Here is a 25,214-nt window from a genome sequence, read left to right as displayed (position 1 = left end):
ACAAACTACTATATATAAAATGAGTAAACAACAATGTCCCATTGTATAGCACAGGAAACTATATTTGCTACCTTGTGATAATCTATAATGGAAAAGAATATGAAAAACAATATATTTATGTATAACTGAATCACTTCGCTGTACACAGAAACTAACACAATATTGTGAATCACCTATACTTCAATTTTTAAAATTAGAACTAATAAAACAATTTAAATACAAAAGAAACAGAAATAACAAATGTTGGCAAGGATATGGAGAAATCAGAACTCTTACACATTGCTGGTGTGAATGTAAAATTGTGCAGCCACTATGGAAAACATTTTGGCAATTCCTCAAAAAGCTAAACATAGAATTACTCTGTGCTCCAGTAATTCTGCTCCTGGGGATATATCCAAAGGCATTGAAAGCAAGCACTAAAACAGACACATATACATCAATGTTCACCACAACATTATTCACAGTACAGGTTTCCCCACTATCCAAAAGTAGAGTGTTCCTACGAAACCTTATGTAAGCAGAGAAGACATAAAGCAAAGAAACAATTACCTTAGGACACATCTTGCTTACAGACTCACAAAATAAGTAAAGATGAAGCACAGATGCTCACAGAGTTCAAAGCCATGATGGGTTGACATTGAGATACTGAGTGTAGTTCTTGGGGAAGGAGCTTGGTAGTGCCGTTCTCACTGCTCAGGGTGCACACTGCCTCTGGCTCCTGCAGAACAAACACTGATCACTGTTTTCGCTTTTCACCTCTTCTCATCAATGTGAAAATCCTCTTTAGATTTATTTTAGTTAGCAAAAATAAGTACTAATGTAGGTCTTTCATAAAAGCATAGCGGCATAAAATGAACTTTAGAAAAGTGGGGGATATGCATATGCAAAAGTGTTCATAAGCAGATGAATGAATGAACATAGTGTATATAAATCATGGAATACTATTCAGCCATTAAAAATAGAATGACATTCGGATACATGCTACAACAGGGATAAATCTAGAGGATGTCATGCCATGTGAAATAAGCCAGACACAAAAGAGCAAATATTGTATGGGTCCACTTATATGAGGTATCTAGAACTCATAGAAACAGAAAATAGATAAGAGGTTACTAGGGACTGAGGGACAGGGTAAACAGGGAGCTGTTGCTTAATGGTTACAGAGATACCATTTGGGGTAGCAGAAGATTCTGCATGCAATTCCAATGTTGCAGGTGGGGGGCTGGTTCCACACCAATTAGGAATTCTCCAACACCAGTAGGTAGCCTATAATGCAATTCAATTCTGACACTCTCTGCCCGGAGGTAGCATCAGGTTCCACAGGTTAAGGACTTGTTACTGAACCAAACTTGGGTCTGCTTGCCTGGGAACAGTAAAGACAATCTACTGATGCCAGGTTGTGGTGAAGAATAGTGCAGCACTCATTGTAGGCACCAAACAAGGAGCGCAGGTGGTTAATGCTCAAAAAACCCAAACTCTGCAGAGATTTCTGAAACTAAGGACAAGGGACCAATAGTATAACAAAAGATGTTCACATTGCTCTAATGACTCAAGAAAGTCCAAGGGTTTTGAGAGCCATGAGCCAGGAACTGTGGACAAAGACCAAATATATATGAGAAATTTGGTCATCTGAATGACCAAATAAATATTTCTTGTAATTCAAACATCAAAGGTAATGAAAATGGTTTAAAAATACATGATGTGGGTGGCTGCACAACACTGAAAATGTACTGACAGTTAAAACAGCAAAATTCAGGTTACCTAACCACAATATAAAATTTAGATTGCTTTACCACAGCAAAAAGAAAAATTGTAAGGTATATAGATACAAAGTGAAAATTCCAATTCACATTGCACACTTAAGATTTTTGTGCTTTGCTCAGAAGAAAAGAGTAAATAGAAAAATAATAAAATTAGGACTGTTAGTAGGAAGGAAGATCTTACCACGCCTCCTAGAGAGGAAGGGGGAAGTGTCAAAAGAAGCATTTTCGGTTTATGACAGAATTGCAAGGATGTTGACTGCCATGAGGGCTCCAGCTCCAGTCTCCACTGCTGACAGCATGATCTGGCTGTTCCACTCTCTCCCGCTTGTCTTCTGCCTTGGCCCAGGTAAATGCTGACGCAGACCCATGTGGTCACTGAGTGACTCCTGGTTTTGTGCAGCTTGCTTAGTCTAAACCACCTAGGTGTCTGTCTCTCTTTCTCTCTGCCAGGGGATCGGGTGGGGCTCACAGTGGTGCCTGAGAAACTGCTTTTGCCTCTCAACTTAGAAAGCTTATGGCCTGAGAGGGTTCAGAATTAACAATATCAACTGTGTCTGCATTTAAGGGAATTATCTGCTGGGGCTTGGGAAATGAGCTTTTCTGGGGCTATGATTAAGAAAAGAGGCCCGCTCACCAAATTTAGCTAGTATCTTGCTGTGTGAGCTCATGTAGGTTACGTGTTCCTCCTGAGCCCCATGATCTTCACTGAAAATACTGAAAATCTATGATTAGGTTTAGTCAAGATTTCTGAGCCCAACTGAAACACTAGAAATAGCCCTCTCTGTTTTTGCTTACTGTGGGAAAAAAGCATTCTCCATCTCTCCTTTCCTTTGATGCAAATCAGGGGCTAGCTAGTCCAGCAGTACTTAATACGGCAGACGGAAAGGAACTAACTGATTCTGCCTGCTTCTCATCCCCTGCTGCCCATTCCATGGAAAACATAATGCCACATTTTGGGAAACACAAGTGGTCCACTGGCGCCAAAGTATAAAAATTAAGGACAGATGGGGCAGGAGACAAGACAGGAAATCTCGCCCAGAACTAGCCCGGGATAGCAGATAAAAATAGTTAATATTCATTGAACCCAGAACTAGCCCAGGGTAGCGGATAAAAACAAGTATGATATTCATTATACTGTCCCAGACACTGGGTCAAATGCTGTACTTGCATTATATACGTAAGCTTTATGACAGTTCTGTGAGTCTATACTATGAGCATCCTCTTTTTAAATAGCTCGCTCAAATTTCATTAGCCAGTAGGTGGCAAGCTCTTGTAATAGTCTTGAGAAACACTCATGAGCTCCCGCACTTGAGAAAGAGTGACGGTTAAACATGGCAGCGGTACAAGAGAAAGAAGGACAGACGAAAGAATCACCACAGATGAAGAATTAACTAGATGACCTGGCATTGGGAATAAGGGGTAAAGAGAATTTATTGTCATCCAATCAATATCCATTTAGCACCTACTGGATACTTGGCACTGTTCTAGTTTCTGGGAATACACCATGAACAAAGCAGGCAAAAATTCCTGCCCTTGTGGAGTCAACATTTTTAGCAGGGGAGACAAACTATAAACAAGATAAATAAATGAAACAGTATAGTGGATAGTGATAACTGATACGAAGGAAATAAATCAAGCAGGGAAAGAGGGTATAAAATATTGGGGGCAGTGAAATTTCAGACAGGGTAGCTAAAGAAGGTGACAAAATTGAGGGGAGGAGAGAGCAACCATGAAGACGAAGGTGATTTCAATTTTGGACTTACTAATTTTATGATGTTAGTGTGATATCTATGAGAAAATTTCCTGAAAACAGCTGGAAATTTAGGACTAGAGGTAGAGCCAAGGCTGGACGCTTTGAAGTCACAGCATAGAAATAATAGATGAAGCTAAGGAGAAAAGTGGGAGGAGAACGGAAATTGGAAAGTATGTATAAGATGCAGAAAAGGGAAGAATTAATTCATACATTCAAGGGCCAGAGAGGTGGCCTGGGAGCAGAGACCCACCTGTTTGCCTCCTTGCAAAACTGAGCCCATCTCTAAAATTAAATATTCAGGATGTCTTCTGGTTAAAATTCCCCTGCTTCTCCCCATCTCCATCAATACTTCTCATAAGGGCCCTATGAAATATACACTGTTCCTCTCCTCCCTTCAAGCAAGAGGAAATACCCTTAAGTAATCTGCTTAATGTCACACTGTTATGGAGGAAGTGGGGAAGGGGTAGAAAAAGAAACATAGTTGAATGTGTCTGCAGGTGTTCTGAGGCCCGGGAGGAGAGCAGTGATTGCCAGGGTTAGAAATCCGGGAGCCTGGCTACAGAGTCGGTGCTTTTAACTGTTCCACTATGCTACTTAGTTTAGACACAGTTACATATTCCCATAAATGTGTGTGTAATTACAAACTGTGGTGCTAGGAAGAAAACAACAGGGTACCTACCATATGAGAGAAAAACCAGGGGATCTGCTTTTGATGAGGTGATGTGAAAAGGATTTTCTGGAAAGGTAGCATCCATCTGATATTTAAAGAGTGTGAAAATTCAAACAAGGAGTCGTTTAATGAAGAAGTATTCAATTCCACATATAAGTGATATCATATGATACTTTTTATTTCTGCCTGACTTCCTTCACTTAGTATGATAATCTTTAGGCCCATCCATGTTGCTACAAATGGCATTATTTCATTCCTTTTTATGGTTGAGTAGTATTCCATTGTGTATATATAGCACATCTTCTTTATCCAGTCATCTGCCAATGGACATTCCATGTCTGGGCTATTGTAAATAGGCTGCTAAGAACATTAGGGTGCATGTGTCTTTTTGAATTAGAGTTTTCTCTCGATATATGCTCAGGAGTGGGATTGCTAAATCATATGGTAAGTCTATTTTTAGTTTTTAAGGAACCTCCATACTGTTCTCCATAGTGGCTGCATCAAATAACTTTCCCACCAACAGAGTTAGGAAGGTTCTCATTTCTCCACAGCCTCTCCAGCATTTATCATTTGTGGGCTTTTTAGTGATGGCCATTCTGACTGGTGTGAGGTGATACCTCATTGTAGTTTTGATTTGCATTTCTCTGATAATTAGCAATATCGAGCATTTTTTCACGTGCCTATTGCCCATCTGTATGTCTTCTTCAGAGAAATGTCTGTTTAGATCTTCTGCCCATTTTTTGATGAGTTGTTTGTTTTTCTGTTATTGAGCCATACAGTATCACTTATGTGGTGGAAACTTTTTAAATGACATAAATGAACTTATTTACAAAACAGAAAGACTCACAGACATAGAAAACAAGCTTATGGTTACCAAAGGGGAAAGAAGGGGAGAGATAAATTGGAAGTTTGGGATTAGCAGATACAAACTACTATATACAGAATAGATAAACAACAAGGTCCTACTGTATAGCACACAGAACTATATTCGATAACTTGTAATAACCTATAATGAAAAAGAATCTATGTATATATAACTGAGTCAGTTTGCTATACACCAGAAAACAATACAGCATTGTAACTTAACTATACTTCAATTTAATAAAAAAGCATTTGAAGCAGTGGGAATCACATGTGCCAAGGCTGTGATGCAGGGAAGAGTTTGGAGTCATTAAGGAAGGGAAAGAAAACCACTGTGACAAGAGTATGACCCAAATAAAATCAATCTTGAAAACAAACAGGAAGGAAGACAACGCATGCCAGCCTACATTCTTTCAAGTGGGTCAGACAATAACTTGCTCTTTTAGAATATTTAGCTGAAAAGATAAACCATGTTAAGAAATAATCCTAATAGGTATAAATGAAATCAGACATCATTATGCCCTGGAGAAAATGAATCTCATTTGTTTCTGCGTTTTATTCTTTCTAGGTGGGAACTTGTCAAGTGTTAATATGCATACAAACTATTAGGGAGTCTTATTATAACACTGATTCTGGCTAAGATTCTGCATTTATAACAAGCTTCCAGGTAACTCCAATGCTGCTCCATGGACCACACACATGAGACTTTATTCATATTGAGGTTGGAGGGAGGGAGAAATAAGAACTAATTCTTTGAATGTGTCTGCAAGAAGCAGATATAGGTAGCCTGATGTCCAAGAAATAACAGTGGTAGGAAATGTACACACAGCCAATACATGTGGGCCAGCCAAGTGATTCTGAGGTTTTGAATCAAAAACTTGCAAACTCTTCTGCTGAGAGATTGTAATCCAATGACTCTCCTTCCCCCAAGCAGCATTATCTACTTCTTTTTTTAATTAAAAAAAAATTTTATCATTCATTCTTTTTTTAAGTTTTTTTGTATATATATTTTTATTGAAGTATAGTCAGTTTACAATATTGTGTCAATTTCTTGTGTACAGCATAATGCTTCAGTCATACATAAGCACACATATATTCATTTTCATATTCTTTTTCACCTTAAGTTACTACAAGATAATGAATATGATTCCCTGTGCTATACAGTATAAACTTGCTGTTTATCTATTTTATATATTTTAGTTAGTATCTGCAAGTCTCAAACTCCCAATTTATCCTTTCTCACTCCCTTCCTGCCCTGGTAACCATAAGTTTGTTTTCTGTGTCTATGAGTCTGTTTCTGTTTTGCAAATAAGTTCTTTTTTTTTTTTTTTAGATTCCACATATAAGTGCTCTTTCTGGCTTACTTCACTTAGAATGACCATCTCCAGATCTATCCATGTTACTGCAAATGGCATTATTTCATTCCTTTTTATGGCTGAGTAGTATTCCATTATGTAAATATACCACAGCTTCTTTATCCAGTCATCTGTCAATGGACATTTAGGTTATTTCCATGTCTTGGCTCTTGTATATAGTGCTGCTATGAACATCAGGGTGCATGTATCTTTTCAAATTTGAGTTCCCTCAGGATATATGCCCAGGAGTGGGAATGGTGGATCATATGGTAAGTCTATTTTTAGTTTTGTGAGGAATCTCCATACTGTTTTCCATAATGACTGCACCAAACTACATTCCCACCAACAATGTAGGAGGGTTCCCTCTCCTGCACACCCTCTCCAGCATTTATCATTTGTGGACTTTTTAATGATGGCCAATCTGACTGATGTGAGGTGATACCTCACTAGATTTGATTTGCACTTCTCTGATAATTAGTTTATTGATAATTTTTTTCATGTGCCTATTGGCCATTTGTGTGTTTTCATTGGAGAATTGCGTCTTTAGGTCTTCTGCCCATTTTTGGATTGGGTTGTTTTGTTGTTGTTGCTAAGTTGTATGAGCTGTTCTTATATTCTAGAAATTAAACCATTTGTAAATATTTTCTCCCATTGTGTAGGTTGTCTTTTTGTTTTGCTTATGCTTTCCTTTGCTGTGCAAAAGTTTATAAGTTTAATTAGGTTCCATTTGTTTATTTTTGCTCTTATTTCTATTGCCTTGGTAGACTGCCCTGGGACAACATTGCTGAGATTTATGTCAGATAATGTTTTGCCTGTGTTTTCTTCCAAGAGGTGTACAGTGTCCTGTCTTATGTTTAAGTCTTTAAACCATTTTGAGTTTATTTTTGTGTATGGTATGAGGGAGTGTTCCAACTTCATTGATTTACATGCTACTGTCCAGTTTTGTAAGTGCTAGGATTAAAGAGATAATAAGCATAATCTCTACCCTTGAGATTATGGAAAATAGAGGAAAACAATCTGCATGTTTAATGTCTGCATTAAAGGCCTTATGGAGATGACAGAGTGAGCCATGTGGATACCTGGGGAAGGGCATTCAGGAAGAGGGAATTACAAGTGAGTGTACAACCTTGGCCTGTTCAAGGAATAGCCAGGCCAGCATAGTGAGAACAAAGTGAAAGAGAGGGAGAGTTATAGGAAATTAGGTCAAAGAGAGAAAAATGACCAGATCATCTCAGTCCTTATACATCACTGTAACTATTTTGTTTTCTGTTGTTACTTTTAACCTCTTTTACTGAAATATAGCATACAAAGAGAAAACTGTACAAATCCCAAGTGTCAGCTTGATAAATTATCATATGAAGAATAAACAAATCTGTGTATCCAAACACGGGTTAAGAAATAGCACGTTAACAGCAGCCTAGAATACCCGCTTTATGCTCTCTCTTAATTGCTATCCCTCCCTCCTCCTCAACGGTAGCTCTATCCCAACTTCTAAAAGAATTGATTTGTTTTGCCTTTTTTTAACTTTAAGTAAATGGAAGCATACCATTGTGTTCTATTTGTATCTGGATTTTTTTTCTTGCTCAAGATTTTGCTTGTTGAGGAACAGCCACACCCATTTTGTCTACCTATTGTCTATGGTTGCTTTTGTGATACAAAGGCAGAGTTTGAGTAGCTATGATGGATATCACATAACTAAAAGCCTAAAATACTATTTACTCTCTGTCTCTAATTTATAGGAAATGTTAACCAACCTCTAATTTACAGGATGCATATCACTGAACCAAAGAATATATGACAAAATTTTGCAGACAAAAAAAAAGATATTTGTTTGTGGTACTCACCCATGTGATTCCAAAAGGGAAGAAGGGTCAAGATGACAAATAACAGCCTGTTAAAGTGCTGATGGGAAAGATGTAGTACAGAGGGGGACTTGATGATTGTGGTGTTCATGTGATGGGCATGCACATGACATTTCAAGACAGAGAGAAGTGTGAGCTTACCCGGGAGCCGAGCATCACACTTTCAAGAGACATTTCCTCCCCTACTTAGATCCTCTCCTGAGAACTAAGAGCTCTTGAGAAGGCTGAGGTTGTGGCAATGGTTATTCATTGATTCACTCAAACACTCCAGATCCTACTTTATGTCAGGCACAGTGCTGACAAAAAGTAAACAGAGGACTACAAAATGGTTTGATAAATGCTAGGAATTTGGCAAATGATGCTAAGGAAGCATCTTCTTTAAGAATGATTATAACCATTTTACCTTTTTTTGCTCAAACATGAATGGTTCTGAGATAAGCTCATGAGAGTATGGCCATTGTATGCTACTTTGAAGTTACAGGCGTCACTTTTATACTTATCAGTTTTTATCTTCTCAACTGCTAGACTATAATCTTTCTGAGAGCAGAAAAGATATCTTCTGGTGTCATGAAAAGAGCAAAAAATAGTTACAGTCAAAGTGGTTGGGTCTGAATCCTGACTCTGTTATTCTTTAACTGTGTAACCCTGGGAAAATTAACCTCTCGGTGCCTCAGTTCCTTGTCTATAAATGGCAATAATAATATTCATCCTACCTACCTCACTGAATTGTTGTTGGCATCAGATGAAACAATGTATAAGAAGAACTATAAATATCTATTTTTCGTTCTCTGTCTCACAAGCCTACTATGTTGAACACAGTAAGTATTTAGTAAATGTCGGGCTTTAATTATATTTCATCAACAGAGACTTGTGGAATTTGGAGTCTGCAACAGGGAGTTGATGCGGTCTTCCCTCTCCATCTCATGCCCAGATAACTCAGAGGCTGGGGCCAGATAGTGTGGCCATGACCCAGGAGTGACCAGCCAGTGTGGGAGGGTAGACTGGCCAGGATCATCTGGACCAACTACTCATTAACCAAAAATGCCAGATATTTTGTTGAGAATGGAGCCTCCTTGATTGCCCATTTCAACATTTCTCCTAATCCTTTCCCTCTTCATCACATCTCTGAGCTTCTGTACCAGAGAGCTCCAACAGACTTGACAAAGTAAGGAGAAAGGGTGCGGGGATCAGGGGGAGTGTGGGGAAAGTTATAGCAGTCTCCTTTCTGTGTTCACAGGGAACACAGTTTCACAAACCAGCTCAAGCCCATTGATTGTAAACCGGGCTCTGGGGGAGTCGGTCACTTTTCCCCTGAAGTTTTCTGCAGAAGAGAATGTCACATCCATCACCTGGCTTCACAATGGAATATCTATCACCTTCATACAGTTAAATGAAAAACAAAGTCCACTAAAATACGTGACTGATCCACAACGGAAAAATCGATTGACTGTCACCGATTCCTACTCCTTGCAGCTCAGCAATCTGACAATGGCAGACGCAGGATTTTACAAGGCCCAGAAAACCACAGTGAGCTCTTCAGTGTTGTCCACTTACGATCTGAGGATCTTCAGTGAGTCAAACTTGGGGTTTAATTATGTATGGACTGAAAAACATTACATGTTTCAATTCAGTGTGACTGCAAGTGTGCACTACAGTCTAGTGCTTAAAAGCATGGCATTTGGAGACAGACTGAGGTCCAGCAGTAGAACAATTCAGTGGCATTGCATGACAGTGACAGATCTGAGATTAGAACCTACATCTTGTCACTCCTAGACCTCATACCAGACTCCATCACACTTGTTGAGACAATTTTCTTCTGCCAATATTTAAAGGACCAAGCACTACTTCTTCTGCAACAATCACACTCCTGAGGCTCAATGCCAAAGATTTCTCAATGCCTTTTGGAGTACCTCTCCTTCAAAGGCTCATACACAAACAGACGTGTAAGCTACACCAACATGTTTTACAATAGTGCAAAGGAATGTTAAGATATAAACTATATAGGTCTTTTTTTTAAAAACATTGACCAGTTATTCTGTACGTTCCAGGCTAGGGATAGCAAAGATTTGATCTTACAGGCCAATATCAATTAATTGGGAGTAAATGCCTAGGGCTCAATGTTAAGAAATATGTTAGAGCCATGTTAATCTTTTTCACTGAGTCAACAATATTTGTTAACCATAGGCAATGGTGAGACACTGTTTTAGGCACTTGAAATACATCAGTGAGCAGAACAGACAAAGATCCCCGCCCTCATGGAGCTGACATTCTAGGTAGGGAATACAGGGGAGATAGTAAACAATACACAATATATAAACAAATGACACAGTATGTAAGTAAGCCAAAAGTAATATGGAGAAAAGAGATGAGAACAGCTTAAGGTGCATCAGGAGTGCCAGAGAGCAGAGGTCAATTTTAAATGGAGTGATCATAACAGGGCCTCATTGAGAAGATGACATTTGAGTCAAGACCTGTTGTAGGTGAGTGAGCCAGGCAGCTATCTGGATGCAGAGCCATCTGGCAGAGGCACTCCCCTGCATCTGGCAGGCTCAAGGAACATCAGGGGAGTCAAACAGCAAGAAGCAGAGTGAGGGGGAGAGTAACAGGAAGTGAGGTCATTCAGGAAGTAGGGGGCCTCATCGTATAAGGCTCTGAGAGCCATCACAGGGATCTCAGCCTCTACTCTTAGTGAACAGAGAACTATCAGAGGGTTTTGTAGAGAATTAATATGGTTTGACTTACTTGTTTAAAGGATCTCTTTGGCTGCTCTGTTGAGATTAGACTGCAAGGGACAAGGGTGGAAGCCACTGGACCCATTAGGAAGACATTACAACAATCCAAGCAAGAGATAATGCTGGCTTGAACCAGAGTGGTAGCAGTGGAGATAGTGAGAAGTGGTTGGATTCTGGATATATTTTGAAGGTAAAGCCACCAAGACTTCCTCATGTGGGACAATGAGATGAAAAGATGAGTCAGAGATGACTCTGGGGCTTTTGGCTTGGGCGACTGGATGGATGCAGTTGTCCTCAACTAAGATGGGGAAAGCTGCAGACTGAGACGTTTTGGGGGAGAAAAAACAGGAGTCCTTTTGAACATGTTGAATTGGAGAAAAACATTATATCCTGGTGGAAATGTCAAGTAAGTAACTATATATACCTCAAGTGGAGAAATGTATCAAGACAGATTTGTGAGGTCAGCAATGGACACTGGTTAAAGGAGATGTAATATTCATGCCAAATTTGCCATTGCTATGCTAGGCACTCTCTCACTCAATTCTCATAATTGCCCAAGAAGTAGGTATTATTGCTCAGTTTTACAGATGAGGAGAGTGAGGCATGAAGAGATTAAAATTTGTCCATGGTCATGTAGCCAGTAAATGACAAAGCCATGATTCTAACCTAGATCTTCCTAACTTCGTATCCAACACTCTTGCCGCTACATGAAACTTCTGTTCTAGCAAGGTACGTTTCGCCACCTCTACTCAGTTTGCTAAGCTTAAAGCATTGCTCAGTCTCTTCTAATCAGACAGTTGGAGTCATTCTGCTCTTCACTGGGTCATCTTTATTTCAGCCCACAGGCCAAGTCTAGGTCAGTGGGCTTTTCTGTACTGCTTCCATGTCCCCATTGATTCACAGCTACTGTCATCTTACTAGGTCTCTGCTCTCAGAAATTTCTCCATCATATGTATTCTCAAATGCCCAAATATAGTGCATTTCTTTGTTCCCCAGAATTGCTTGCTTGCTCTCTCAGTTTCTTCACATCTCCCTTCCCTAATTCTTTAGTTCTCAACATTTCCCTTTCTGACTTGCTGGCATTCTGCATCAAGGTCTCCTTGTCATCATTTGAGCCAGCATCAGACGCAAGGAGAGCCAATATTGTCACAGATTTTGGGGAAATATGGTTCCCCAAGGAAGGTAAGCTTCTATTTTCCACTCCAGGTAGGGAAGTCTGACGATGAAGGAAACAGGGCTCTTGTGCCTGGTCTTCTGGTTTCTGACCTGGCTAAGGGAAGACTGGCCCTTAGCTTAGTCTCCAAATTACCTTTATACAAAGGACAGTGAACAAGGGCTAGAAAGGACCCCAGGGATAAACTGGAGCTCAGACAACTAAAGTGGTCAGCCCCAAATCACTCAACTAGTCGGTGGCAACCCCAGTCTTTGCCTTCCCACTTTTCCCACGGGCTACTCTGTCACGTACTGATGGTCATCATCATCTGGTCACCCCAGACCTCATTCCCATCAATTAGGAAGAACAAGCAGAGTTCTTTACAGAGTATACAGCAGTATCAGGTGGAATGCAGAACATTGAGGTGAGGGATATTTTTCACAGAGGGCTGAGCCAAGCCATTTGTCCTTAATCCAGGCCTTTTTTTCCTGCATACAGGACGACTAAGGAACTTACAAGTTGTCACTCACATTGAAAGACCTAGCAATGTGACCTGTGAGATCCACCTGACTTGCTCTGTGGAGAATCCAAATGATGTCATATTCAGGTGGCAGATCTCAGGAAAAACACTTCTGAGGGAAGCAAACCTCACTATCTCCTGGGACCCCAAAAATGACAGTGAAGAGACCTACACTTGCATAGCTGAGAATCCTGTCAGCAATTCATCCTTCTCTGTCCCTGTGCAGAGTCTCTGCAAAGGTAATAGTCTGAACAGGTCTCTCTGAGAGCCTTGAGCAGCCGTGGGGTACAGAGTGTCCCTCATGCCCTACAGGATTCCCAAAACAGTGGCCCAGTGGGAGGCAGCCAAGAGATGCTGGGAGAGGACAGATGCATTCCAGAGCTCTGTGCTTCTCACTTCTCCCTACAAGTCTATCCTACTCCCCTCCCCCTCCATCAACCCTTTCTCCAGCCCACTCAAAGCCCAAGAAGAGCAAAGTCCTTGGAAAGGCAGGATTGCTTCCTCCCCCAGCTCTACCAGGCTGCACCCTGCCCTGTCTGCCATATGGGACTCCCACTCCCAGAAAGCCTGCCCAGATCCCCCTGTGTCTCTGGGTATCGATGAACCCACCTGGCACCTAAACGTGGCCTCGAAGACTTGGCACAGTACAGGTTCTAAAAAAACATTCTGGGCCTCACTCAATGTGTCTCAAGTGCAATTTCCTTCTTTTTTTTCTTTTCAGATGTTATTAATGAAGAAAGTGAACACATGGATATCAAATGGATTATAATTGTGTTTTCTTTGATATGTATAGTCGTCATAGTCATCTTTGTGTGGCTGCTTGTTCGGAAGGGAAGATTAACAGGTTTCCTTTCTTCCTACTTGTCTCTCCTCCAAGGTTCCAGAAACTCAGAGTCTCTCCTGTGGGAGACAGATAAAGGGAGGAGGGACTGGCTCAGCTAGTTCACTGGGACAACACTCAGGTTGTGAATACTCATGTGCTAATCTCCTAAGGAAGGTGTCCTACTGGAAAATGCAGGACCCAGCCTCAGGTCCTGCCTGCCCTTCCCTTTCGGGTTCCCTTCCACCACACGCTCTAGAGAGAGACCCATGGGAGTAGGGGGTGGAACGCCTCTCTCATTACAGTCACAAATTTCAATTTCACTGATTTTATTTTTCAGGTTTCTTCCATTTGTCTACTCGGCAAACACAGAGTCCTGGTGAGTTTCCAGACTCTGAACTCCCAATCCTAAAACAGATGGGAAGAGCCAAATGGAAGAGGAAGGGGGCCAGTCAGAGGGCTGGATAATGAGAGAGAAGGGAGTCGGAATGTCATTACTCAGATGGACCAGATGGTGCAAACGAGATGACCTGAAACTGTGCATGTTTGTCCCTTGTGGGACCTACAAGGTCCCTTACAAGAATGCAAACAAGTCACTCATGCAATTTCTTGGAGTGGGCTTAGGGTCATTCCCCACCCTGCTGGTGGAGAGACTAAGTATCAGTGACAGGGCTCATGGCCTGCCCATAGTCAACAGCAGGTGCAGTGTATGACAGGAGCAGAGCATCAGAGTCCCAAAGAGAAACCACATGACCCCATCACTCTGTTCAGCCAGGGCTTGGACATTGAGTAGACAAAGTCAAAGGAGAGAGTATGATACAGAGATAGGAACACGGGCTCTGGACTCAGATTGGCTTTGAGTCTCATCTCATGGGTGAGAGATACATGACTTCACGTACAGAGGACATGGCATGAGGTTTGGAATCAGCAGGCATGCATTTAAATTCCTGTGCCATCACTTCTACGTGCATTTGGTCCACGTCAGTAAAACCTTCTGAGCCTCCAGTTCCTTATTTCTAATATAATCAAACCCACTCCGAGGAGCTCTGAGAAGTTTAACAGTATTATACATGTGAAACAGCCTGGGTCCATTATCCCCGCCAGTGAGGTTCTCTAGCAAGTGTGTAGGCACCACTGTTTGGTCCCAGAAGCTTCCCTTCCTGTGAATCTAGAGAGAGACTCTGAAGCTGGGGTACCTCAAGACCATGTCACCCCCAAGAGGTGAGGTCAGAAATAGATCACATGGCTGAGCAGGTTCTGGTTCAACCTAGAACTCTAAAGACTGTCAAAAATGAATGAACCCTAAGGAAGGGCAATGCTTTGAACAACTGCCTCCCTGGAGCCAGAAAGTGACCTGATGTAGGCAAGGTCCTGGGAGAACAGACCAGAGTCCTTCATTCAGCCACTGATTGTGCCTTCCTGTGTTAATATAGCAGAGACCAGGAGGAACTTAGAGTATGCTTCTTTCTCTTCAGGGAACACTGTGTATGCCCAGGTCACCCCTGCAAACAGGGTGAGTACTTTCAACTTTATACTCCATCATAGTCACTATTTTTATAGCCATTATTCAAGAACTTGTCACCACAATCATCTGACTGGTTCAAATGACGAACACCATTGAGAGGAGGCTAAGGCAGCACCAGGAGCTGCAGAGTTATGTGCAGGAACTTTCTAGCCCCCACTGCTCTCACACCAGCGGAATGCTTACTTATACCCTGCTTTACAGTGCCTCATCTAACTGCTTAATGCATCAGTAAGCCTTGTCCCTTCAGCTTAATTACAAGCTGCCTGGAAGTGAAAATTATGTCTTCCTCTTTCTTCCCCTGTGTCTTAGCACGATGCTCAGTAAATACTTGCTGGATGAATCAGAGCTTAATTAAGTTTGAGAGTTCCCAAAGGAGATAATTCTGTAGTAGGGGGTGTCTCATCCTGGAGGTAGGGGAAATAGGGGCGCTCAGAAGAGTCTTTTCAGAGGGAAAGAGAAACAAAAATTTGCAATCCCTCAATAGTAGCAGACACTAAAGGCACAAGCAGCCCACAAACATCCCCTCCCCTCTAGCACGTAACAGGATGGCCTTGGTCAGGCATCAGGAACTCCTTGCCATGCATCAGTAACTCCCCATCAACCCAAAAATAAAGCACCTGCAAGTGATAGATTTCTAAATAACACCACACATCCTGGGAGGCCAGTTGTCCGTGTCTTCTGAAAAATAAGCCAAGAGAGCCTAGCATTCTTCGACTGATGGAATCAATGGTCTAGCTAGAAATCTTGGATTCCGTGAGCAGATCTCCCCTCACAAAGCCCCTCATGGGTATTTGCAAAGTAGGCTTCTTGAAGATAGCAAACAAAAAGAGGTGCTCTCACTTTTTCAGATATTTCAACTGCTTTCTCAATTTCCTCTTGAAAACAAGGTGAATCATTCTCAACAAACCAAGAAACTCATCTCCAGCAAATCTGTTAACTTTTTCTTTAGCAAAGCATTGTGACATTTTCAATAAATTAAGGAATATTTAGGTTATTATCAAATCCTCTGAAACTTTCAAGTAAAAACTATGAACATGGGGACTTCTTTTATGGCTGGAATTTGTATTTCACACAGGGCCATTATTAAGACCAAATGTTTCTATTCTACCAGTTCCCCAAGTTTGAGTAGACTCCAATGATGTGATGACCAGGCAATTAGAATCACAGGGGCAAAACAGAGCCGGTGATACCTCCTGTTACAGTTAGTAAAGACATAATACAATAACTATCTGGTGTGCAAGTTAGTTCTTGAAACTTGGAGGAGGCAGAGTAGGGTAGGATGCAGGGCAAGAGTGCTTTCTTTCCTTCACGTCACCTGCCAACAAGGCCACCCTTCCATCTCGCTCTGGTTCTCAAGCCCACCCCCTGGTTTGCTGGGGTGTTGTACTTCTGTCTGGGGCTCAGGAAAGGTGACTAATCCTTCACAGGTTTGAGAGCTGGTGATGCTTGGTTTCCAGTTACTCTCGCTAAGCACTCCCTAGCCTTCCTCCTGAAGAATTTTGACATAATTTCTCCTTCGTCACACTGCCTTTCCCAAGAATATATCTCTGCATAAGTACGTGTTCTCACTGTCTGTGTGAGCCAGAGCGGTATGATTATGTTTTACAGGGAACAGAAATCCGAACACCTTTGAAAAATAGCGATTCCCCCACAATTTACTCTAAAGTTCATCAACACAAAGAGGTAAGCCCATGATTGCCCCCTATTCTTAGATTCTTACCTCTCTCCTCAGACCTACGACTTTGCAAACATAATAAAAGTAAAGAAGCCATTTTACAGATGCACAAATCCCATGAGGATACAGAAAATCTCAGGACATCCCCAAAACATATCCAAGAAGCTCTCTTGTATTAGGATCATTACACAAAACTGAGTGTTTAATCTACTTGTTTTTTAATTTAAATCCTGCCTTATCCTATCAATATCCCTATCTGCCTATTAGCACTCTCTGTACCTCCTCTGCAGCCAAAAGAGGTTCTGGTCCCTACTGACCTACTTTATTTTTCTCTTTTTCCTGTTACAGGAAGCCCATTTACTCCATGTAAACCACCCTTCACCATGTCATATAAGTTGCTGAAAGACCTCAAAAGAATTCAGGAATGATACTTCTTCTCCTGATCCTATGAGAGAACAGAGCTTAGTTTCTGCCTGGCAACAGAATTTGAATATCTAGGATTATCACTTCCAGTCCTTCAGACTTGAACCTGCTTACCTTGGTCAACCATCCAAGGAATAACATCATTTCCAGCATATGATGCAAAGAGCATTTTCTAATCTGCTCCAGGCCAGACAGTACATCAGGTAACATGCATGGATGGTGAATTTTCCTTTGGTAACTGAGCAAATGGAGTCATGGTTGGCAGAAGATTATAGTTCAGAAGACAACCACTTCTCTCCTTTTAGAAAGCAGAAGGATTTTGACTCACTGGGAGAGAGTACAGTCTGGTGGTTACATGTGTTGCCTCTGGAGTTGAACAGACCCGTGCTCAAATCCTGATACATCATTTACCAGATATACCTCCTGGGACATATTACCTAACCTCTTGGAGTTTTGGTCTTCTAGACCGAAAAAGGAGGATAGCAGTACATCAGCCCTTTTACTCAAACCAGGAACCTGAGTTATCCTTGGCTTCAACTTTTCTATCACCAGGACCTTTGGACTCTACCTCCAAATAGTGGACGTATCTACTCTTCTCCAAATCTTCAACCACCACTCTATATACAACCATTATCATCTCAACGTGGAATACTACAATAAACTCCAAGCAACTCTCCCCAACTTTTGCTCTTGGCTCCCTCCAATCCATTCTACATGACACAGCCAAAGTAATGTTTTTAATATAAGTCAGATCCTTCACTACTCTGCTTAAAATCCAGCAAGACTTCTCAATGTACTTAGGATAAAACTTGAGTCTACATGGCTTTGGATAGCACGGGATTATCAGATACCAGCTACTATATACAAAATAGTAAACAGCTAGGTCCTACTGTATAGCACAGGAACTATATTCAATAGCTTGTAATAATCTATATTGAAATGTGTATAACTGAATGACTTTGCTGTACACCGGAAACTAAAACATTATAAATCAACTACACTTTGATTAAAAAATGAAAAAAGAAAAAAAAAGTCTACCCTCTTAAATTTTTAAGTAGAAAATACAATATTGTTAACTATAGGCACTATGCTAGGCAGTAAATCTCTGGGACTTGCTCCTCTTGTGTAACTGAAACTCTGAAACTCTATCCTTTGACCTGCACCTTCCCTATTCTACCTTCCCTGTTCCAGCTCCTTCTATCCCCTGGTAACCACCATTCTACTCTCTGCTTCTATAAGTTTAATTCTTTTAGATTCCTCATGTAAATAGGATTATGTAGTATTTGTTCTATGTCTGGATTATTTCACTTAGCATAGTGAAATAATCCAGGTTCATCCATGAATTTCATATCCTTTTGATATACACTCAGAAGTAGAATTGCTGGATCATACAGTTGTTTTTTTTTTTTTGGTTTTTTTTTTTTTTTTTTTTTTCAGGAAACTCCGTACTGTTTTCCACTGTAGCTGCACCAATTTACATTCCAACAGTGTACAAGGGTTCTCCTTTCTCCACATTCTCACCAACGCTTATCTTTTGATGTTTTTAGTAATAGCCATCCTAAAAGGTGAGAGATGATGTCTCGCTGTGGTTTTGACTTGCATTTCCTTGACAATTAGTGATGTTGAGCACCCTTTCATTTCCTGTTATCATTTGCATAGAATATCTTTTTCCATCCCTTTACTGTCAGCCTATGTCTGTCCTTAAACCTAAAGTGAGGCTCTTGTAGAAAGGATATAGTTGGATCTTACTATTTTATCCGTTCAAGCACTCTAAGGCTTTTGATTGGGAAGTTTAATCCATTTGCATTTAAATTGATAAGTAATTATTGATATGTAAGTTCTTACTACAGCCATTTGTTAAATTTTTTCTATTTTCTATCTATTTCCTATTTTGTAGTTCTTTTGCTCTCTTCCTCTGTGATTTGATGAGTTTTTGTACTGATATCATTTTATTTCTTTCTCTTTTTCTTTTGTGTATCTTCTTTAGGTATTTTCTTTGTGGTTTCCCTGAGGCTTACACAAAATATCTTTAACAGTCTATTTTAAGCTGATCATAGTTTAACTTTAGTTGCATACAAAAGCTTTTCATTTTTCTTTCTCATCCTTTATGCTATTGATGTCATAATTCACATTTTTTAAATTGTGTATCCATTAACAGACTGTTGTTAATAGTCATTTTAATATCTTAATCTTTTAACTTTTATAGTAGAGTTAAAAGTGATTTATGCACCACCATTACAATATTACATTATTCTCCAGTTGTCTATCTACAGACAACTTCAATCTATCTTTCTCAACTTACAATGCGGTAATGTTCCCAAAAAACCCCAATGTAAGTTGAATATATTATAAGCAGAAAATGCATTTAATACACTTAATCTACCAAACATCATAGCTTAGCCTAGTCTACCTTAAATATGTTCAGAACACATTTATTAGCCTACAGTTGGGCAAAATCATCTAACATAAAGCTCATTTTTTAATAAAGTGTTGACTATCTGATGTAAGTTATTGAATTCTGTACTGAAAGTCAAAAAAGAATGGTTATATACATGCAGAATGGTTGTAAGTGTATCAGCTGTTTACCCTCATGATCATGTGACTGACTAGGGGCTGCAGCTGCCCAGTATTACAAGAGTAGAATACCACTTATCATTAGCCCGGGAAAGATCAAACTTCAAAATTCAAAGTATGGTTTCTACTGAATGTGTATCACTTTCACAAAAGAGTTTAAAAAAAATTAAGTTAAACCATCGTAAGTCAGTGACTGTCTGTGTTTACCTTTGCCAATGAGATTTATACCTTCCTATGTCTTGGTGTTGCTGTTCAGCATCCTGTAAGTTCAACATGAAGGCAGGTCCAGTGATGATGAACTCCCTCAATTTTTGTTTGTCTGGGAAAGTATTTATCTCTCCTTCATTTTTAAAGGACAGTTTTGCCAGGTATAATAATCTTGTTGGCAACTGTCTTTTGTCAGCACTTTAAATATATCATCCCACTCCCTCCTGGCCTGCAAGGTTACTTGGTTACTTTTAAGAAACCCACGACAGTTTTATGGGGAGTTCCTTTTTTTTTTTTTTTTTTGTATTTGACAAGTCACTTCTCTCTTGCTGCTTTCAAAATTCTCTCTTTGACTTTCAACAATTTAATTATAATGTGTCTTGGTGTAAGACCTTTTTAGGGGCAACTTATTTGGGATCCTTTAGGTTTCATGAATCTGGATATCCATTTCTTTCCCCAGGTTTGGGAATATTTCTATATTAAAATAATAACTTTTTACCATAATGAAAATTTGTTTTGGAATTTGTGGGGGGTTTTTTGCTTAAGAATATTTCTTAAACAGCTTTCCAACTTCAAAATATGTAGCTCTGCTGCATTATTTTTGCTTTTGATTAAATTTGATCAATTTTATCTATAAATAGCTAAAATTCAAATAATACTTTAAAATGCATATAACAACTAACTACAGTCTCCTATTTTATATTCCCCTCTCCGATACTTCCCCTTCTCCACACATCACACAAAAAACACATTACATATTGACTTCTTATTTGTTTAGAGATTCATCCTTTACCCCACCCCATCCTCTTAATATAAAGTCATCTCAATTTTGGTTAAGTATTTATTCAAATGCTTTAATCATTATGACCATGTAAAATACTATTGGTTACTGAGCCAAGAAGAAATAATGATTTCATTTACCTTCTTGTATAGTTTTCAGTTTTTCTTGGAGTTAATTGCCTTATTTTCCCCTTTGCTTTGTTTTCATTGAACATCCGACTATCTACCCACACCCTCCACTAGCTCTGCAAAAAGTGATTTCAATATAATTTTCCACCCAGTCAAGTCTGCTACATAATTTATCAGCTTCATGTTCTTCTAGAGACATGATTTGTGGAACAACTGACTTCATATTCCATCCTAAGGTGGTATTTTCTATGCTGATGCACAGCAATTGTTTTGGGACTTCCTTTGTCATCACCTTAGAGAACTATTTTACCTATATCCACTGTGAGATACTCTAACTTTTGTATCCCATGATTTCCTCTATATATCTCTGGATTGTTTAAATAGTTATAGTAATAGTGTATTACTTTGTGATTTTAAGCCAATTAAAATCTTCTAAAATGTTAAATGATTTTTTAAATAAGTACAAACTTTTAAACAGCCCAGGACTTTTGGAGACAGCCCCAGTGCTAGAGACTATGTAGTGAAGACCAGCTCTCAAGACCTCAAGATTCAATGGAAGGGATGGAAGAGTTAGAGTAGGGAAGACCTGAAATAATGGCTGCAAACAATAGATGAGCAGAATGAAATTCACCAAAGTTAAATTAATCTCAAATACTGACTATTAATTACATTATCAGTCAGTGAAACAGGACAGGGCTGATAAATTTGATCAGGAGAAAGAAAGACTTCCAGGAATAAAGTCAAAAGGCATCAAAGAAAAGAGAAGAGAGTTACTGCCATATCCATGCAAGCTGGCCTGAAGTTTGAGAGGAACCTCTTTGAGTAAGTAAGAGAGTACCTTCCTTATCAAGGTAAGCAAGACAAAAATAAGACTTTCAAGGTCTTTCAGAGGGGAAGAAGGAATAATCTGGAAGTCAGCACAGGTAAAGAAATGTTTTCAACATCTAGGATGCCCAAAATCAGCAAGAAAAAGAGATCATGGTGTGGAAGGGACTGCTAACCCATCAAGGGCAGGAAACCTACCAGAATCCACCTCGAGTCTGAAAAGCACTGGGGAGGATCACAACTAAAACAGTAACTAGGAATGTGTCTATGAATATCTAAGTGGTGAGTGAGAAAAAAGTTTATAAGAAAAACTAAGCTTACATTTCACAATAGACCTGGTAATAAAATAGAGACATCTGGATTCTTATATTTCCTTGAAGCTTTTAAACTTCCTCCATATTTATTATCAATGACACTCTCTTCCCTTGGCTTCTGTGACAATGCATTCCTCTAGTTTTCCTCCTTCCTTACCAGTTGCTTCTCAGTCTCCTTCTGAACCTCCTTCTCCTCTGTAGGACCAGTAGGACTGGAGCTAAGGCTAAGACATGGGCCCCTTTCACTTTTCCATCTACGTGTTGTTCTCATATGATGTCAACCATTCTCATTGCCTTAATACCATTTATATGCTAATGGTTCCCAAGTTTTTATTTTTAGCCCTGGCATCCTGGTTTACCTCACAAATCCCTATTTGGAATCTCCCCTTGTAAGTCTAATACACATATCAAACTTAAGATGTCAAAAAGAATTAAAAAAAAGAAAAAAAGAAAGAAAACTCTGAATTTCCCTCTCCTAGTCTTTTCTTCTACTGCTCTTTCTCATAAGAGTAAATAGTACCACTGTTAAAGGACACTTGCAATCAGATCTCCTTTCTAGGCCTGAAGACCACCCGACACTCACCATATAATTAATCATTGTTTTCCCTTTCTTGTGGGAAACAAAAGGAATTAACCAACAGTAAATAATCTATTATTCTGTAGGTAAACACAGTAAGACCTGGATGCTCCAGTCCCAAGAGACAAATAATGCATTTTGAATTTACAAAATTTCTACAAAACAAACAAACAAACAAAAAACCCCAAAAACCTTTCTTTGTCCAGAAGGTAAGCTTGTTCTTTAATGTTTTCATTGTAGAATGGAGGAAATTGCATTATCATTAAACTTCTTTGACTGAGGTAAGGTTGAGATTGGCTGTCTGGGAAGGTAATAAAAGGGAAGAAAAATCCTTTCCCCTTCACACCAGCTGGCAGTCCCAAACCTTTGGCATGGCCTCTGAGACCCCTACTACATCACCGCTCCTTATTTCACAACATCCCAGCCACACTGGTCTTTATTCAGTTCCTAGAATTATCTAAATTCCCTTTCCTGCTTTTGTGCTTTTACACATTCAGTTCCCTCTGCAATACCTTATACACACACACACACACACACACAGAGAGGCAGGCTAGCTAATTCCTTTCTAGTCTTCAGGACTCAGCTTCTACATCATTCCTCTAGAGAAGCCTTCTCTGACATATTCACCCTCACCTTCAGTTAAGTCAGCTATCCCTGTTACATGGTCTCCTAGCTCCCTGTATTTCTCCATTTATAAAAATTGTGATTTTATAAGCATTTATGTGGTTTTATGTTTGATATATTTATATATCTAGATATATATCTCCACTGGACTTGAAATTCCGAGAAGATAATGACTATGTCCCCAGAACCTCACAAGGTACTTAGTCCATCAAAGTAGACCTTCAGTAAATACTTGTTGAATAAATGAACTAACAATAGATAGAAAGTAAATTTGGTTGAGAGGGTGGAGAAGTGAATTTAAAGACTAGAGAAAGGACCAAGGTACAGAATGGATGACATTAAAATTGTTAAATACAACAAATGTTGGTGAATGCTGGCAACACCAGAGGGGGCTCCTTCTAAACAACAAGTCAGTTCTTCAATGGAGTCACACCAAGAAGACAAACCCCAAACTTTCTCATCACAATGGCCTGATCGGCCTCTGAAATCTCAAATTTACAATTACCTCTATTCCTCTTCCTTACACTTCCCCTACACTCACTGGTGTTTCCACCCTACTTCATGCATTTTAAGTCCTCCAGAGCCTTAGTCCCTATCTAAATATCTTTCATTCCCTGTCCACAGATCAACAAAGTCACTATTAATACTCTATGTGCCCTCTTCCTTAGCTTTTCACTTTGCTGGGCCAATATCCAGTCCAAAGGATTCTCTGTCTCCCATCCTGACTTCCCAATGACTACACTCAACCTGCAAAGTCCATTAGAGAAAAATTAATGAACCATGCAGCACACCACAGATCCATTCAATTTACCTTTGGGTCTTTTCTCCATTCAGTGATACTTTTACCCTTCAGCTACTCCAAACTCCCATTCTTCACATATTCTCAATGATACCCCCAATATCAACTATCTAGTGGTTCTTCACCCCCTAGTTGCTCTTTAGAACCACCTAAGGGGCTTTTAAAGCTACCATTGCCAAGAAATATTGATTTAATTGGTCAAAGCTGGCACTCCAGCAGCAGTATTTTTTTAACTTTCAGGTGATTCCAGTCTACTTAACAGGAGGAACATTCATTTTGGTATGTAGATTACATGGGGTGGTCTTCAAGAAGAAATAAACTTTCTCAGTGAGTATTTTAAGAGAAAACTGATGACATCCTTGTGGATTTGAGAAACTAAACTGCATTGAAAAAGCTCCAATCTTTCCCCTGCTTCTATCTATAGGGTATTGCCCATCCCTCTACTTCCCTCAGAGCCAACAGACAAGGATGCAGGAGAAACTAGTCCAAGTTCAGTAAGAGCCTGAGGAAAGGGGGACCAGGACACCAAGATGGAAGTGCTGTAGGGGTGGGGAGTGATCAGTAATGAAGAATAAGGAAAGTATTCCTTTGGCGTACTTACTTAAGTTCTAAACCAGAAATCACAAATTGGCAGCTGGAGATCAGGATCCTCTCTATAAATGTGTGGCCCCCACAGTGCTTTTTTTTTTTTAATTAGTAACATGAGAAATTGGACCAGTTCACCTAGAGATCCTGATTTTCTGTTTTTTCTTTAAAAAGAAAAATGTTTTTCAGATATCTGACCACACTGGGACCACATTCCTACAGGGCAACAATTATCTGGTGCTGAGCAGCATTTGTCCTATTTTAAATAGGGATTGCACTCTACACTTCACCCCTGGACTGCCCTGCCTACTTCATTTATTTATTAAATCTGCCTGACACCTATAAGTGTTTAAGTTTCCAACTGATAGCCTCACCTCATGCTGGTCAAAGATGCAAATTAGCTAGACCCAAAATTACAATGTGAAATATAAACTATACAAACTAGACTTCCATGAGACTGGGGCAATGCCTTTGTGTTTTCTTCATCAGCTTTTTGTTATATAGATATAGGTTTGAAGGAGTCAAAGAGTTTATTAGTGCTGACAAATTTAGAGTTTAACCAGTGCTGACAATTCAGAAACAGAATTCATTCTAGAGAAAAAGAATTCACAGGAATTTGTGATTTGTTCACATTTGGAAGATGAGGAAGAGGAATTTTGACTATGATGAGTCAAATATATCTTAGTGA

General features: G+C 39.7%; 1 protein-coding gene and 1 long non-coding RNA gene across 6 annotated transcripts in view; one reads left to right on the top strand and one right to left on the bottom strand.

Moving 5' to 3' along the window:
- LOC116148103 (uncharacterized) overlaps positions 1 to 4,126 on the bottom strand; it is a 36,175-nt gene extending 32,049 nt beyond the window's left edge. For 2 of the 3 annotated variants that reach the window (XR_010377506.1, XR_004131581.2), the window contains exons 1-2: positions 3,767 to 4,126; positions 550 to 718 (exon numbers count right to left, since the gene is read on the bottom strand). This is a non-coding gene — a long non-coding RNA (uncharacterized LOC116148103). Of the gene's footprint in view, positions 1 to 549; positions 719 to 1,944; positions 2,080 to 3,766 lie in introns of those variants that run through there. The other variant, XR_004131580.2, reaches the window with a different exon arrangement.
- On the top strand, positions 1,979 to 18,378 carry SLAMF6 (SLAM family member 6). 3 transcript variants are annotated; one of them, XM_031435953.2, is made up of 8 exons: positions 1,979 to 2,109; positions 9,502 to 9,834; positions 12,648 to 12,908; positions 13,391 to 13,513; positions 13,830 to 13,868; positions 14,926 to 15,002; positions 16,623 to 16,697; positions 17,038 to 18,378. In XM_031435953.2, exons 1-8 carry the CDS (start codon positions 2,013 to 2,015, stop codon positions 17,089 to 17,091), a joined length of 1,059 nt encoding a protein of 352 aa, XP_031291813.2. In that variant the 5' UTR covers positions 1,979 to 2,012; the 3' UTR covers positions 17,092 to 18,378. The 3 variants fall into 3 exon arrangements, with proteins under 3 accessions (XP_031291813.2, XP_010991394.3, XP_010991393.3); XM_010993092.3 differs by having other exon boundaries at positions 14,965 to 15,002; positions 17,038 to 18,377; XM_010993091.3 differs by having other exon boundaries at positions 14,923 to 15,002; positions 17,038 to 18,377.
- Positions 18,379 to 25,214: the final 6,836 nt, after the last annotated feature.

Source organism: Camelus dromedarius, chromosome 23 (assembly GCF_036321535.1).
Source record: "Camelus dromedarius isolate mCamDro1 chromosome 23, mCamDro1.pat, whole genome shotgun sequence".
Classification (NCBI taxonomy): Eukaryota; Metazoa; Chordata; class Mammalia; order Artiodactyla; family Camelidae; genus Camelus; species Camelus dromedarius.
The sequence above is the reverse complement of the archived record's forward strand: the minus strand, read 5'-3'. Positions and strand labels throughout refer to the sequence as shown.